At 44.9% G+C, this 15,357-nt stretch overlaps 1 protein-coding gene across 2 annotated transcripts; it reads left to right on the forward strand.

Annotated features, from left to right (window-relative positions):
- Window positions 1–2,006: 2,006 nt before the first annotated feature.
- On the forward strand, window positions 2,007–15,357 carry CCNE2 (cyclin E2). Of its 2 annotated transcripts, none has more exons than XM_050892932.1 (11): window positions 2,007–2,039; window positions 2,130–2,238; window positions 2,420–2,479; window positions 4,465–4,616; window positions 6,729–6,864; window positions 9,338–9,484; window positions 10,740–10,835; window positions 11,600–11,734; window positions 12,595–12,706; window positions 13,442–13,596; window positions 14,027–15,357. In XM_050892932.1, exons 1-11 carry the CDS (start codon window positions 2,026–2,028, stop codon window positions 14,126–14,128), a joined length of 1,218 nt encoding a protein of 405 aa, XP_050748889.1. In that variant the 5' UTR covers window positions 2,007–2,025; the 3' UTR covers window positions 14,129–15,357. The 2 variants fall into 2 exon arrangements, with proteins under 2 accessions (XP_050748889.1, XP_050748890.1); XM_050892933.1 differs by having other exon boundaries at window positions 2,423–2,479.

Consider the following 15,357-nt stretch of genomic DNA (forward strand, 5'->3'; position numbering starts at 1 on the left):
CCAAGGGAGCTGGGGCGGGCAGGCGGGCGGGACGCGGGGGTGTCCCGGCAGCGACGGCGGGCGGGGGAGCCGCTGGGCCCGGGGCGGCCCTGCGGCGAAGGGGCGGCGCTGGGTCGAGCGGGGCGCGGGCGCTGGCGGAGGGAGGGCGGCGGGCGGGGGAGCTGTCTGCCGCCCTCGCACATGCGCAGCGCGGGCCCGGGCCGCGCTATATAGCGACTTGGCGCCGGCGCCAGCTGAGCAGCGCGGCCCGGGCGGTGGCGGCAGAGGTGCGCGGGGGGTGGCGGGAGGGTGTCCCGCCGGCGGGGACGGGCGGGAGGGGGGCGGCTGTTGTGGCGGCGGTGATGATGATGGTGTTGGTAGTGGTCGGCGATGGTGATGATGGTGGTAGTAGTGGCGGCGGCGGCGGTGGTGATGATGATGGTGGTGGCGGCAGTGGTGGCGGCGGTACCGGCAGACCCGCTGCCGGTGTGAGGGGGTGTGAGAGGCGCAGTCGCGGCGGGGTGGCGCGGGGCGGCGGCCGGGAGCGGGAGCGGTGAGGCGGGCTGCCCGCCCGGGCACCGTTTTGGAGGGAGAGCGGCTGAGGAGAGCCGGGGGGTGGGTGTCCGCGCGCGGCCCCATCCGCCCCCGCGGTGCCCTCCCGCCCGGGGCAGGGAGCGCTGCGGGGCGCCGCTGCGAGGGGCGATGGCCCGGGCGGGCACCGCCGGCGGGAGGCAGCGCGGTGGGCCGGGGTGTCGGCGGGAGCCCGCCATCGCCTCCCCCCCCACCCCCCCCACCTCGGGGCCGCCCGGCGGCGAAGAGCCCCGTGGGGGGGGGCGGGCTGTCCGGTTTTGGAGGGAGACGGGTGCGGTGGGGGCGGGGAAGCCGGCCGAGCCGCTTGGCGGGCTGACCCCGATTGCCGGCCCGCGCCGCCCGCCCTCACCCCACCCCGGCCCCGGCGGGTCCCTGCTCCCCCCGCCCTGGCCCTCACGACAGGGGCTCGACGAGGAGGGTGCCTGGTGGGGGCACCCCCCCCCCCCTCACAGCCCCCGGTCCCTGCGGTGCCCCGGCCCCAGCCCGCGTTGGGGGGGGGGGGGGGTCCCCCACTGAGAGAGGGTGTCCCCGCGTGCGTGGGTGCCGTCCCGGCAGCCCCCCCCCCTTCCCCCTCAGGTTTTGGAGGGAGCCTCGCTCGCAGCAAGGCGGGAGCGCGGGGGAGGGGGGCCCGCGGTCCTGCCCTACTCCCTGCCCCCTCACGCGTCCCCTCAGCACCCCTCGACCGCGGCGGAGGGGGGGGGGGGGGGGAGGGGGCGGCTCGGCCCCTTTTGGAGGGAGAGCGAGCGCGGGCAGCGGCGGTGCCCCCCCCCCACCCCAGCCTGACCCCCGTTGCGCCCCGGGGCTGGCCGAGGCGCCCCCCCGGCGCGGCTCGGCGCGGCGCAGCGCAGGCCGCCGCCTCCCCGCTCTCTGCAAATTGGCGCGGAACCGGCGCGGCGGGAGCGCGGGCGGCCCGGCACGGCACGACTCAGCTCGGCACGGCCCATCCCGGCAGGTGTGGGGGGCCGGCGGCGAAATCGCCCCGGAGGGAGCCGCTCCACCGGCAAAACGTGTGTTTGTGTGGGTGCCTGGTGGCTGTAGTATGCAGGGTGTAGAGGGAGTGGGGGGGGTCACAGCCCCAGGGACCCCCCCCACATCCTCTTGCATGAGAAATGTCCCTTTACAGTTTCCACCCCCCGGGCTGTATGACCCCAGCTAGCCTGAGCCAAACTGACCGCTGGCATACATGGGCATCCCCGTGTAACCCACTTCAGCAGTGTAACCCCCAGCAGGACGTGGAGCTGCGTGTGATTATATACCACAGATGTCCTCTGCGCAGGAGTTCCTCACACCAGTAAAATACTTGTGCCCTTCTGTTTCAGTTGTGTAAACCATGCTGCTCTTTGTGATGCGTCTTATGATGCAAAGTACAGAACTCAGTCCTAACTTCTTGAGGATACATTAACTGAGCTTATGTTATTCCTTTGATCCAGGTAGAGATCTTACAACCCAAAGAAGATGTCAAGACGCAGGTAGGCTGTTAGCATTGTCATACACCAAGCTTATCTGTATTCATCTAATATCTGCTCTCCTAACGTCTAATGTCTTTTTGCTCTTTGCAGTAGCCGTTTGCAAGCCAAGCAGCAGCAGCCACTGTCATGTCAAGAAGAGTCTCCACAAGAACTGCAGGCACCAGAACATCTCCAGACCAGAAAAAGGAGAACAGCAGAGGTGACCAATTTGGGCAACTTGAAAAGCTTAATAATACTGAAAGTTCTCCAGTGCATTTGGATGGGAGAATCTTTACTCTGCTGAGTTAGAAAGTGGGGCAGGAGTAGCAATAGTTTACTTTACCTTTAGAGGTGGGTGTGCTGGTCATTGTCAGTGTATTGATGTGGGTCTCTCTTCTCAGCAGGAGATTAAGAAGAGAGAAGATGGAAAAATTGCTAAAAAACATCAATATGAGATTAAGGTAATTCAATCCTGAACACCGGTTCAAACTAGGTGAGGGAGTCCATCTAGTTTATGTTGGTGGATGTGAAGTTGTGCATTCCACACTAGAAAGTATTGAATAGGGGAAGTTTCTACTTTCAGATATTAAAAACTATGGGAGCTCAGCACCTTAGCATCTTTTTATATGTTTTCACTTTTTTACGCATGGCTTTGTGGCAGATAAAGGGTCCTTCAATGTGGAAACAACTGCAGAGTAAGGTTAGGTGTAAAAATGAGAATAAAACCAGATATTTCAGAATAATTCCATATGCAGAGCAGGTAAGGCCTAGAGGCAAGTCTAAACAAGATCATTGCACTTGTTTTAACTTAAGGTGTGGTTTCATGGCCATTTATTTAAGAAGACTCATAACCATGCAGGCCCTCTTTACTTTCATTAAACAGTCCTTTTGATTATTCAAATCAATTTAGAACTCTGTTTTAACTAACATAGGCTACTCCTAAACCAAGTGAGGGGCTTTACAGTTGTTTATTTTAAAGTGCATTAGTAAAATAATGTAACTTTCTCTTGCAAACAATCTTGTTTGCAGTTATTCTGTTTGTAAAGCAAATGAGACTAGCAGCTATGGTGAAGCAAAAGTCTTCTGATTGTGAAGTTGTCTTCGCAAACTTTGTGTAGAGAAAAATGCTGTGTATGTCGGCTGTACTTGGGGTGAAACTGCGTGTCACAACTTAGCTTTGCTGAAAGGGGGAAATCCTGCTCCCCTGTCTTTCCGTCCTTGATAGCTGGCCATGCACTCTATCCCTTGCCTTGCTCCATTTTTGGTTCTCTTCAAATGAAGCAGTATGCAGGTTCAACTTGCTAATTTGACACTACAAAATAAGTTAATGTTCTGCCAGGTTAGTGAGTTGAATCAACCCAGCGGAGGGTCTGACAAGCATCAAAGCTGACAGAAGAAGGAAGGGGTGGGACTTGGGCAGTGAGGATCACAGGAGAGAAGAAGGAGCAGGATCTCCCTTTTCTCATAGCTGTGTGCTGTTAAGCTCAGTTCTGCTGGAATATGTAACTTCGCTTGTAGGATACTTTAGTCTGGCTATAAATAGGTTTAGATATACTAAGGAAATCATATGTAGTTTACCTTGCAAAACAGCTATATAGGAAAAGTTTCTGTGTTCAGGGGCAGGTGTTGCCATTCTTTGTGAATGGGATCCCTCCTAACTCCACAGAGCATAATTAAAGTTCCATGTCACCATTTTGAAGGCTGTCAGCCATTACAGTGTTGCATGTGCTCCATGCATTTGATACCTCCTTACTTGTATTGGTTATGTACAACCAAATACATATTAGTGAAACAAGTTGCAGAGTCAACTGAAGTAATCTAGAATTCCTTCTATGAAGCTTTCTGCATGAATAACTTTGCACTCTTCTCCTTTTGAGTCATTGCATCCCATATGGGCATTGGCAAGCTGAGAGATAGTTCACAGCTGCTGCTTGCTCAGTGGGTATCTAGCTCTGGAGCTGAGATGGGTGGCTTCTCTCTGGGGTGCTTAACTGGAAGATAACAAGTTGCTGAATTTCCACTGAGAGTCAGTAGAACCTCCACCCTCTCCTTTCTTTTCCCTCTAAGTAGATAAGTAGATAGGACCAGCAACCTAATGTCCTGTGTTTTAATAGCAATGAGTACCTTTGCCTTATGTACTGTAACTGAACAGCTCAAGCAATGGATAGGTTACTTGTGGGTTCATAAACTAAAGACAATTGTCTTCCTCAAAGCTGAGTTTCCCAAATGTATCAAATTTGTTTATACATGTTCCATCTTGACTACAAAAGGCTTTGTTGGCATGTAATCTCTCTGTCTTTCTTGGTTTCAGTACTTGAATCAATGCTGAGGTCCAAAAAGACTAACATATATTACATATATTGTTGTTGTTACTGTAATCTACTTCTCGCCTCTCTTGCTCACATAGTAAAATCAGCGTTTAAAAGATACCTTGTTTATGTTGCAGAGTTGTTGGCCGCCCACGATAACAGGAGGCATCTCGCCTTGCATAATTATTGAAACGCCTCACAAAGAATCAGTAACCACTGACTTCTCACAATTCAAAAAATACAGGTTCAGAAATCTCTTCATAAATCCATCACCTTTGCCAGAACTCAAGTAAGTTTACCAGATGCAGCAGTTGTTGATGTTTTATCAAATATGCTGAACTACTGTCGTAAAATCTGTTGTTATATTGTGTTTGTATAATAATGGGCAGTATTCAACCCATACCTCTCCTTGTCTCCTTATCCCACAAACAATTCGACGTCCAAAAAAAAGATGGAAATTCTGTTGTGGGTCCGTGTCCCCCCGCCCCGATCTTATAAACGCACTGGACAGATAATTTTCACCTTTCAGAGCTGTCCTTTTATAACTTAACACTGGAGACTCTAAGTGGTTGAGGTGTATAATGGCTAAACTAAACTTCTTTCAGTGCTATTGGAACTGAGTGACCAAAAAATACTAAGCAAAGTTTTCTTTTAAGAACTTAAAAATGTACAAATATGCAAATAAACTTGTGGCAATATTGCTGTGCACGTAGCTTACTAATGCAATGCAGTATGCTTGGTACAGTCACGGTTCTAGAAAGTTTCCCTTCTGCAGAGGGATAGATTAGCTGACTAAATCGGATTTTTCAATTTTTGAATTTCTTAGCCATTCAGGTGTGTTAGATGAGTACCCTGGTTGCTGTTTGTATCAGCCTGGTGTTCAGTGAAAGAGCTGTTAAATTTACTGCAATGCATGAGGGAAAACTACTGAGGTGAATGAGAAGAGAAGCAGAACATGAAGCATTACTTTAAGAGAACCTCTCTAGATACACCATATTTTTATTTGTTCTGGCCAAAACTTGGTCAGAATTGGAAGATGCTGCATGGCGATGTTTTGCCTCAGTGCAAAGCAATAGGTCTCTTACAGTCTCTTTCACCAAGTTTTAAAGTCAACTGCTCTTCTCTCAGTATTACTCCTAAGCCTGCTGAACTGTGCTTTAAAGAACAGTATGCTCTTCTCTATACCTAGCAAATCACTTTTTTGTATGTGTTGGAAAGCTTAGTGCAAAGCAGTTTTTAAAAAATAATTTAAAAAAAAAAAAGATGGTAAATGAGGGAATCTCATGCACTCCTTTAGCAAGTTGTTGGAAACTGCTGGATCCCAAAGATATGTTCAGATACAGAATTCCATGAAGGAGTTTAATCTTTGATGTTCACCTCTTGTCAATAGGCATCTGGTAAATCTGAGCTCCATCCTTTCCAGTTGGCTGATAAGAGGATCATTTACGCTCTCCTGCCTTCTTCATGCTTTCCTAACTGCTGTAGGAAGATCATAATAGGAGTTTTCTTGATGCCTGTCCACTTAAGTGGGGAGACTTGTGCATTAAACAAGCAAGTATCTCTCCAGCTTTTAACTTATGATGGCAGCAAAATGGAACTGATCTGGGTTAGAATTTGTAGGCGATGCCAGTGATCAGGTCTGTTTAATCTCTCTCTGCTTCTGCTTGGGGAAAGGTAAATGTATAACTCCAAAAATGTCAGTAGGAAATCAGCATTGTGTTGATTAACATGCTGTCCCTCTTAGTAACTGTAGGATGAGAAGTACATCTAAGGAAAAAAACACATCAATTGATAATAACAATAATTACAAATTAAACCCAAGCCATATTAATGATATAGGCATCTTCTTCCCAAGTAGACTTCAGTGCTAATAAATTATGTTAACAATAAACAAGAACTCAGTTTTTCTCACAGTAGCCTGTTTCTGAGCCTTAAGGTAGGCTACAAAAGGAAGGGATGGAAGAGTGACTTTTAAACACCATCTGTAAATGTTTTTCTCAAAGCGGACAGCTTGGTGTATGTTTTGTGTTTCTTGAGGAGTGGGGTGGGTTTTTTTTCTTTTTTTATGGGGAGGGTTTGGTTTTTATCTTGCTTTCTGGACAGCCACCTAACTAGGCAAAATAGGAAACTCTAGTTGTATGTGCAACTTGGGATGCACACGTTCAGTTTTATTGGCTGTTCTATAGAACTGGACTTGCTGATGATCTTGGCAAGCTGCTGTTGTGGTGATGTAAAATGTTCAAAGTATACCTGCAATTTTCTAATTACCATAAGGATCTTTTAGTACGTGGAATTTTTCTTTTTGTTCCTGAATATCTGTAAACAATAAATAATGTTTTTATACTCCTTTTGTGAAGGTATATATATACTTAATAATGCTTTGTGTAACTTTATTCCGTAGCTGGGGAAATTCCAAAGATGTCTGGCTCAACATCCTGAAGAAGGAGAACAGATACGCTCATTGCAAACATTTCACGTCACTACATTCTAGTTTGCAACCTCACATGAGATCAATACTGTTAGACTGGCTCTTAGAGGTGTGTTCTTTTAGTTATTTTGCCATGTGTTATGCCTGTGAAGTAGGTAGATAAAAGCACAGCTTTTACATAAAGATCTAATAGCAAAATGTATGGTAATGATAAATGCCAAAACTAGTTTGCAACAAAAGGATTACAAGTTACTGCTTTTGATCCTCTTGGTGAGCTACATTCGGGTCTTCCCTGGCAGGAGACGCTGAACCTTCCACGGAGGGCAGCAAACAATAGTACTTAATTTTTGCTCTTGCCACGCTACTTCCTGGGAAGGGGAGAAATCTAGTTTTGAGACACTTGTATTGAAATTGCTATAGACGGATTAATTATGGAGCTCTAACTTTACATCTTAGACTGTATCTAAGCCATGAGACAACTGCATCTGTATTGAGGACCTGAGTTATCACCCTGGCCCTGTCTACATCAAGAGCTCTTAGATGTCAGCCCCTGACACTATTTTCTGACTTATTAGTGAATTTTTATTTCTATCCTATGAAGAGAGCAGAAGAAAGTAGCGCATTAGTGGCTGACATCTGAAGGTTCTTGATATAGACAGGTTCTTATTTGAAAAGGATTACAAATAAATCATATCCATGTTCCAGTCTAATTGCTTTACTTCAGACTATTCCACTTGTCAAACAAAATGGAAGCTCTTGATCTTGGCAGCCTATGCAAAGGAGTATTAGTGTTGTAAATAGAGAGCTATGTTCTGGAGGCGTTTCCCAGAACTCTATATTGAGCATATTCAATCACCACTGCCAAAAGCAACGTTTGACTTATGCCATCCTTGCCCATCAGCAGAAGGGATCTTGCAGGTTTACCAATTCCATATCAAGTACTCCAAGGAAGCAGATGTTACCATGGCACTCTTGGTGGAACAGTGCTAACAGCAGGGATTTCAAGGGAAAGAAAAGGTGGTTGGTTTTTGGTTTGGTTGTTTTTTTTTTTTTAAATATGGTCTGAATATAAAAACTATTCCAGTTGTGAACTTCACTACTTCCTCTAATGTGTAATTTACATACCACCATTAAATTGCGTTTTGTTGCCATTTTTTGAAAATCTTGAACTCTTAGGAAATCATCCAATTTCCAATCAAAAATGTTAACAAGGGCCTTGTTGTTGTCCAGCTCAGTGGTTCTATATGCCACAGTGGGTTAAAATCCCAGGAACTTTGAGAGTTCTCCAATAGCTCCTAACGTTGTCTTCTGTAACATCGTAACTGAGATGCTATTTAATGTGACCAAGCATTGTTATGTTTGGGCAATACACTTTTATAGAGATTGTGCCGTTTATTCATGGGTGGGCCTGGTCTGTATGTTTTTAGTTCTGAATCTTGTTTGGAGCAGTAGTTAATAATGTCAGAGTAGCACATCAATTGGCAAATATCAGATCAGGTCTAAAAGAATGAGCTGTGGTGTTACTGCCAACCAGTTGCATTTTTGATGGTCAGGAAGGGTTTTAATTCGCAAATGGGCTTTCAACTTTATCTTAGGAAATAGCTAGGAGTAGTGAGATTTTATTCTGACTTTGTATCCAAGTGAAATAATGAAGCAGGGCAGGAAGCTTGGACTTGGGATCTATTTCTTGAATATTCTTTCCTATTGACTGTATGTAGATTATAAGTAATTTATGGATATCTAACTAGTGTCTGGTTGTGGAAGGGATACAGAGTTGTAGATAAGCTGGAGTTGTAGTAGAGCCACCCAAATTCGGTTAGAGATTAGAGGAAAAAGTAGGCCCCTGCATAAGATCTCCAGGCCTGGGCAGTCTCCTTTCCTTTTTTGTTGAACTGGCATTTGAACCACTTTGATACAATGCAAGTACTTTTAGTTCTCTCTGCCAGGGAAACCCACAACTGTATGGAGCAGATGGCTGTTCTGGCAGTTTTGTTCCTGCTTAGTGAGGCTGTCAGTGTGCCTGAGGGGCTGCAGCCAGCACTCCTGGCTTGCCAGCAGAGCCCCCTCGAGCAGGAGCTTCCAGGCTTATTTGCTGCAGAGCCAAAGACTTCAAGTTTTTTAGTGGTTCTGCCCTGGGACAGACCTACTAGGAATACAGGGAGGATATGCTCAGTGACTTCAACTTGAGGTTTGAGCCCAGAGTATTCTTAATCAAGCAAATTAGTGGGGTTTTTTTGCTGTTTGGGTTTTTTTTCCCCTCAATGAGGCTTTCTTCTTTCAGTGGAAAATTGTTTGTACTCATTTTTAGGAAAACTGGATGTTATTCAGATTGGAAAAAGTATACTTTGGAAGTATGTTAGTGCATCATAGACAATCCATGTTTAGGTGGGAGCACGGGAAATACTTTTTCCAGTCCCATACTAACCACTACTTCCTAACACACCTAGGTATGTGATAGTTTGTGTGTGCAAAAGATAAAATTGTGCACACTGTGTTTAACTATTAAAGCTTGAATGCTCCAATGTGTGTACACAAGGGTTTTATAACAGAAAACTGAATTGTGGTTTTTTTTCCGGTTGTAGGTATGTGAGGTGTATGCACTCCACAGGGAAACGTTCTACCTAGCTCAAGACTTTTTTGATAGATTCATGTTGACACAGAAGAACATTAACAAGAGCATGCTTCAGCTCATAGGAATTACCTCATTATTCATTGCCTCCAAACTTGAGGTAAGAAGCTCTGTTACACGGAGGAGGATATTAAGTTTTGAATAACTAAAAAGACAGTGATAACATATTTATTTCTTCTGTCTGAATCTTTTGAACTTGGTGGTGTACGTACAACACTGAAGGTCAGAAGGGGAAATTTTTTTCTCTTCCTTCAGTTGTGCATATGTCAATCTATTGGAGTGTAGTCTTTGTCCTCCCTTTCCTCAGCAGCAGGGAAGGAGACCACATGAACTTAAAAGGTATGCAAATGTGCTAGGAGTAGTTCTGTTTTGTTTTGTCTTTTTCCAAATATACAGCAGTTGGCAAACAATCTCGGGAATGAGCGTGGGACTTGAACAAAACCAAGCCTAAGTCTCAAACTGCCTGTACATCAGGCTGATATCCCTACAAATCCATTTAGTGGAGTTGTTTTCTTTTAAAGTGCAGTGATGGCAATACACTACATTGTGCACTACATCTATGAGCCAAGAGCATATTTTTGTATAGTGCATGGTAGGCTAGGCTGAGAGGAAAGTTTGGGATATTAAGTTTTTATACTTGGAAACCGCCTGATCTAGCTGTTGTTCCTAAAGCCAAGGTAGTGCGCTACAAGCAGTTGTCTATCCTAAAGAAGTGCGTGGGGCATCAGGCCGTGGAGCCAGCTGGTAGAGAAGCAGCTCTCCTGGCAAGTTCTCTTTTACTAACACACCTAGCTATACGTGGCCCCAGCTGGCATGACTGGGTTGGCAAATTTCTTTGTTAACCATCTCTGCACCATGGATTTTGCCAGCTACAGTGGCTGTGGGATTTCCTCTCATCTTTTTCTAGCTTTTTTTTTTTTTTTTTAAATCTATGTGACTACATCAGCACTGACATTGCACGTAACCTGTATCAGCAAGCCATTTCTAACACAGCAGTGTGCTGTACGATAATTAGGATGGTGTATGTTTTTATATCAAATGGAATGGCTGAGTAGAAAGCAGTATAAATGAAAGGGTGTTCTGATTGCTTGGTCAGCATTTATTTCCCCAAAAGCTAAGAGTTGCAATAAAGCTATTGTGTTTTACAACAGATGATAACATATAAGCTACTTGTTTTTAGTATCTCCTCAGCCTGTAAGTTTCAAGTCACTTCATGTAACGAGAAAAACACTGTTCTAGCGTAAGAAATGTTAATATTTCAATATGGACTGAAGAATATTTGCCAGTATCTTCTCAAGCTTTCTTAGAATTGTAAGGCACTCTAATCTTCACTCTTCCCCCCCCCCCCCTTAAAGGAAATCTACGCTCCTAAAATACAGGAATTTGCTTACGTCACTGATGGTGCTTGCAGTGAAGATGATATTGTAAGAATGGAACTTATTATGTTAAAGGTAATAACTTTGCTGTATTTGTGAGTGCTGGTTAAAAGACCATCCATCTGAGCCTTGTATTTTGATGTCACTTGTTTGCTTAGAAAAGGAACGTGTTTAGTATGTCCCTGTTTCTGCAAAATAATGAAACCTTCACTGTATGTGCAGTGGACCTCTAAAGCCCCTGGCTGGGGTGAAATCCCGGCCTGTTAGAAAAGGATGGGTTTCTCATTCTTGTATGAGAGTAAAGGCTCTTAACAGGTACAGCCAGCCACGGGGCAGACTGGAAGGCTGTCGCTGTAATGATGTACTGCACTTGCCAGGGTCCTTTGCTGTCCAGGAACAGGGGCCTCTAGGACAGCCAGGCAAAGAACTGACACTACTCAATGCTCCTTGTGTTGGAAAGGATCCATCTTTACCATCACAGAACTCCTTATACATTTATTCTTCCTTAATAGATATGAGCTGCAGGTTCAGGCAGCTAGCCTGAAGGCTTGGGGAAATACCCTAATTTCCCAGCTTCTGAATGGGGAAGATACGTAAGATCCAACTGCACAGGTATAGGGATACATGTTTGTGCTGATTGTAATACAGCCTGTTGAAAAAGTACTGAGAATGCAATCTAAAATGAGTATTTGTACTGAAAATTGTACATAACCTGTAGTGTCTTTTGAGGATCTGTGCAATAAGCTGAGCAAACTCAGAAGGGGAGGTATGGGAAAAGAGATCAGAGCACAAAACTATCCTTGCGTGGCTTAAGGTGTTTAACTGTTTAATATTTGCAGGCTTTAAAATGGGAACTCTGTCCAGTGACAATCGTCTCTTGGCTGAACCTCTATCTTCAAGTGGATGCTCTGAAGGATGTTCCGAAAGTGCTGCTACCTCAGTATTCTCAGGAAAAATTCATTCAGATAGCACAGGTAGGTAGGAAACTGTATCGGAAAATGCTTTTTGGAGTGATTCCAAGCACAACTGAACATTACACCCCAAAAGCCATTAAAGAATGCTTTTCCTTGTTTCACCTCACTTGTTACTTTGTTAAGGAATGTGCAAGTTTGACTCTGCCAGAGAACTTCGTACTCAGTTTTGAGGACAAGCACCTGACAAGAAACACTTGTTGTCTCCCTGCTCTCACATATTTTAAGACTTTTCTGTACACTGGAAAAATAAAAATCCATCTTGTTTTTTTAATCACTGTACACTACAGGGTTCTGTAAACAGTGGCAACAGCTCCGAGAGGAGGGTGGATAATTTAAGATGCTATGGACAGTTAACTGTTTTTTACCTGTATTGTCTGTAACAGTGTTTCTGTGTAGTTGCCTAGAAGGCAGTCTGACCAGTGTTTTGACTATTTTGAAACAGCTGTGGTTCAATTTTTATGGGCATGTGTTGTGTCCAGCCTCAGAGAGGCTTACTGAAGAGTAGACTGGTCTAAGTCACTGAGCTGCTAGGTAACATTTTAATTTAAGAAAAAACCTTCCTGGAGCTCTGCTAAGAGTTTAAAGGTGTACTTAAATCTGTGCAAGCAGTGTGTCTTGCATGTTACTGGTAAAAGTGCAAATTGGTTTGCATCATAATGCTGTAAGACCCACTTTAACTGCAATTGGTGCCAAAAATAAATTAGATGCCTGCAATTTAAGCTAAAAAGCTCAGCCACGTTATGGAGTGTAGACTGTAGGAGGACTGCTGTATGCACAGCAGTTTCTGAGACAGGATTATACTAAAGTATCATCTTGTTAAAATTTGTAACTCTTATTTCCTCCACTCTTTATTTCCTCAGCTCTTAGACCTGTGTATTCTGGATGTGAATTCTTTGGACTTCCAGTATAGAACACTAGCTGCTGCAGCGCTCTGTCACTATACCTCAATTGAAGTTGTTAAGAAAGCTTCAGGTAAGCCTTTGTAAAGCTTGGTCTTGTTAGGCAGGGAATTCTGGAAGCTGTTACACGCCTAAGGCTGCTGAGAGTGTATTGGCTTACCAGGCTTCCAAAGAGCAAAAACTACACGGACACTAATAGTTTGTTCTGTTCTGTGGGTTCCCCCCCCCTGCAATTTCACTTCCTTCCTACCACTATTTCAGATGTTACAAAGACTCAAAAAAGAAGGGAACACTTCCAGAAGCATAGTCTTCACTGAGGAAACGAAGCAGATTTATCCTTCTTGCTTTTGGGCTAATACTGCTCTATGACTTCCAGTTGTTTTGGGGATTGTTAGCTATATATTATTTGGCTACTTTTTCTCCTAAAATGTAGTTATCAAGCAGTCATCCTTGTCTGTCAGTAGCATTCAGTTAACCTCTGTGCTAATTCCTACCAGCCTGTCCCTTACAAAGTGGGGGAAAAAAAAAATCACTTTAAGCTCAGCACTTGTGTGTTGCCTGAGGTACCATAAAGGACTGTGACAATAGTGTTGTTTGTATAGTGTGACCCAAAATCTTGTGTTCAAGCTGAAAAAGTCACTTCAGCCTCCCCTGGTAAGCAACAGGAACCCTCATGGCCAGAGGGGAGGATGCTTCTGAATTTTCATCTGCAGTATTATTTATTGTTGTTTTTAAATTTCTGACCATATTGGAACACTGTGCAACTCCTTCATGATTTCTAAATATATCACTGTGTTCTACCCTCTAGGCTTAGACTGGGACAGCATTTCAGAGTGTGTAGAATGGATGGTTCCCTTTGTGAGCGTGGCAAAGAAAATCCCTGTGAAGCTGAAGAACTTTAAGAAGGTCGCAGTAGAAGAGCGACATAATATCCAAACACACACAAATTACCTGGACATGCTGGTAGGTGGTTTGTGGACTTGCAGTTCAGGCAGTTGAGTGTGCATTACACACCCCTTCTCCCGAGGCAGCAAAGGGTGGCCAAACACCTTCCTGCTCGCACCTGGCCTGGCCTGCCTCAACCAGTGTGGTCAGTGGTGCCTAACCTTTTGTTTCTGGCTCCTGCTTGACAACGCTATAAATTTGTGTCGTACCGTAACACTCACAGGCCATAAGCAAAGACTTGGATTAGAAGTACTGGTGAAGTGTTTAAAAGAAAGGTAATAATCTTTACTTTGTTGTGTAACGTCACCTTGGTTTTTTACTCAGTAACCTAAATCTGGAGTACTTGAATTGTACTAGCAGCATGAGGAAGCGCTGCTGAATACTAGTGAAACAAAAAAGTAGAACTTGTCACAGGTATTAACTGTCTTCCTCCTCCCCCAATACACAGGAAGAAGTTAACAGTGGAGTAGCATCTACTGCCCCAGGTCAGTTATCACCCGTGTCAACAGGAGGAATAATAACCCCTCCCAAAAGTACAGAGAAGAAATGAAATACGGACAACACCCACCCTGAACAGGTTCAGAAACAGGACTTGGTGCTTCAGAACAAGACCACACTCAAGGTGACTCATGCTCTTCACCGCTATTCAAGATGTGGGCAGTAAAAGATGCAGCAAACAGAGCAGCAGATGGAAATTGAGACTGGTGTCCTCCTACAGACTTGATCAAAGAGTTAGACCAAGCATCCCTCCATCCTACCACAGGAGCCTGGACTACTTTGGTCCATTCTCAGACATGACTTAGTTCAACTCTGACCATTCCTAACTTATGAATTTCAAGAACTTTTTAAAAATGGCTGAGTGGCAAAGTTTGTCCACTCAACTTACATGTCAAACTTGCTTTAACTTGGGCTAGCCATACAGGAGAACTTACTTAATGACAGCTTGTACATATTACCTCTTCTTGACTTGTTTTTTTTCTTTTCTTGGTATGCCTGTCAGTTAGTCACCCATGAGCTCAGGTGCAGTATTACAGAGGTCAGTGGGTAAGCAGTTTGCTTCTCTGAAACCACTCTGCCCTTGCAGGACAGTGTAGCCAGCCCTGCATCAAATTCTAGCTCCACAGGAGGCTGATGAATTTAAGGTGGCCTGTTAGGGCTGCCAAAAACTTCAGTTCTAGTGTATCACTGACCTCAGGTAAGACTACAAGCAAAGGACCTGCTGCTGCAGTAACCGTAACTGGAAGAAGTACAGTCCTGGAAGGAAGGAGTTCTATTTCATAAGACCCAGCCACCAACTTCCAACAAGAATGAACGTAATGAGAACTGGAGAGGGTATGGGAAAAAGTGAGCCGCTGGTACTCTACAACCACTCACATATTTTAAACTAACTGTGGAGCTGTATTTTATCAGTGTTTATAAACAGCACTAACTACTGTGTTTTCCTTGGAATGTTCACTACCTCTGAATCACTTCTGTGATGAAGGGACAGTACTGGGAAAGATGCTATCAGTGCTCCTCCCTCTTTCAAGGTGCTCCTACCTGTGCCCCACATCCAGGGACAAGCTTTACATGACACTGAGCAGTCCACAAAGCTGCACTAGAGCATCAAGTGCCACCCACATCCACATTAAACTTATGCTAACTTTGCAAACTTGAATTCATGTCTTCTTCAAACAAGCCATTGTGGAACTAGCTGAAGTTGCTTCCAGCCTTCTGTACAGTTTGTAAAAATAAGGGGTTTATTATAAGATTTCATCTATTTCTAAAAAGAAAGATACT

The sequence above is a fragment of the Gymnogyps californianus genome, chromosome 2, assembly GCF_018139145.2.
Source record: "Gymnogyps californianus isolate 813 chromosome 2, ASM1813914v2, whole genome shotgun sequence".
Lineage (NCBI taxonomy): Eukaryota > Metazoa > Chordata > Aves > Accipitriformes > Cathartidae > Gymnogyps > Gymnogyps californianus.

What these genes read in the sequence shown, in the direction of transcription:
- CCNE2 (XM_050892932.1), top strand. An exon ending in TCATTGCCTCCAAACTTGAG is followed by an intron (nt 9,485 to 10,739) that starts GTAAGAAGCTCT and finishes CCCCCCTTAAAG; the next exon opens with GAAATCTACGCTCCTAAAAT. An exon ending in TGGAACTTATTATGTTAAAG is followed by an intron (nt 10,836 to 11,599) that starts GTAATAACTTTG and finishes TAATATTTGCAG; the next exon opens with GCTTTAAAATGGGAACTCTG.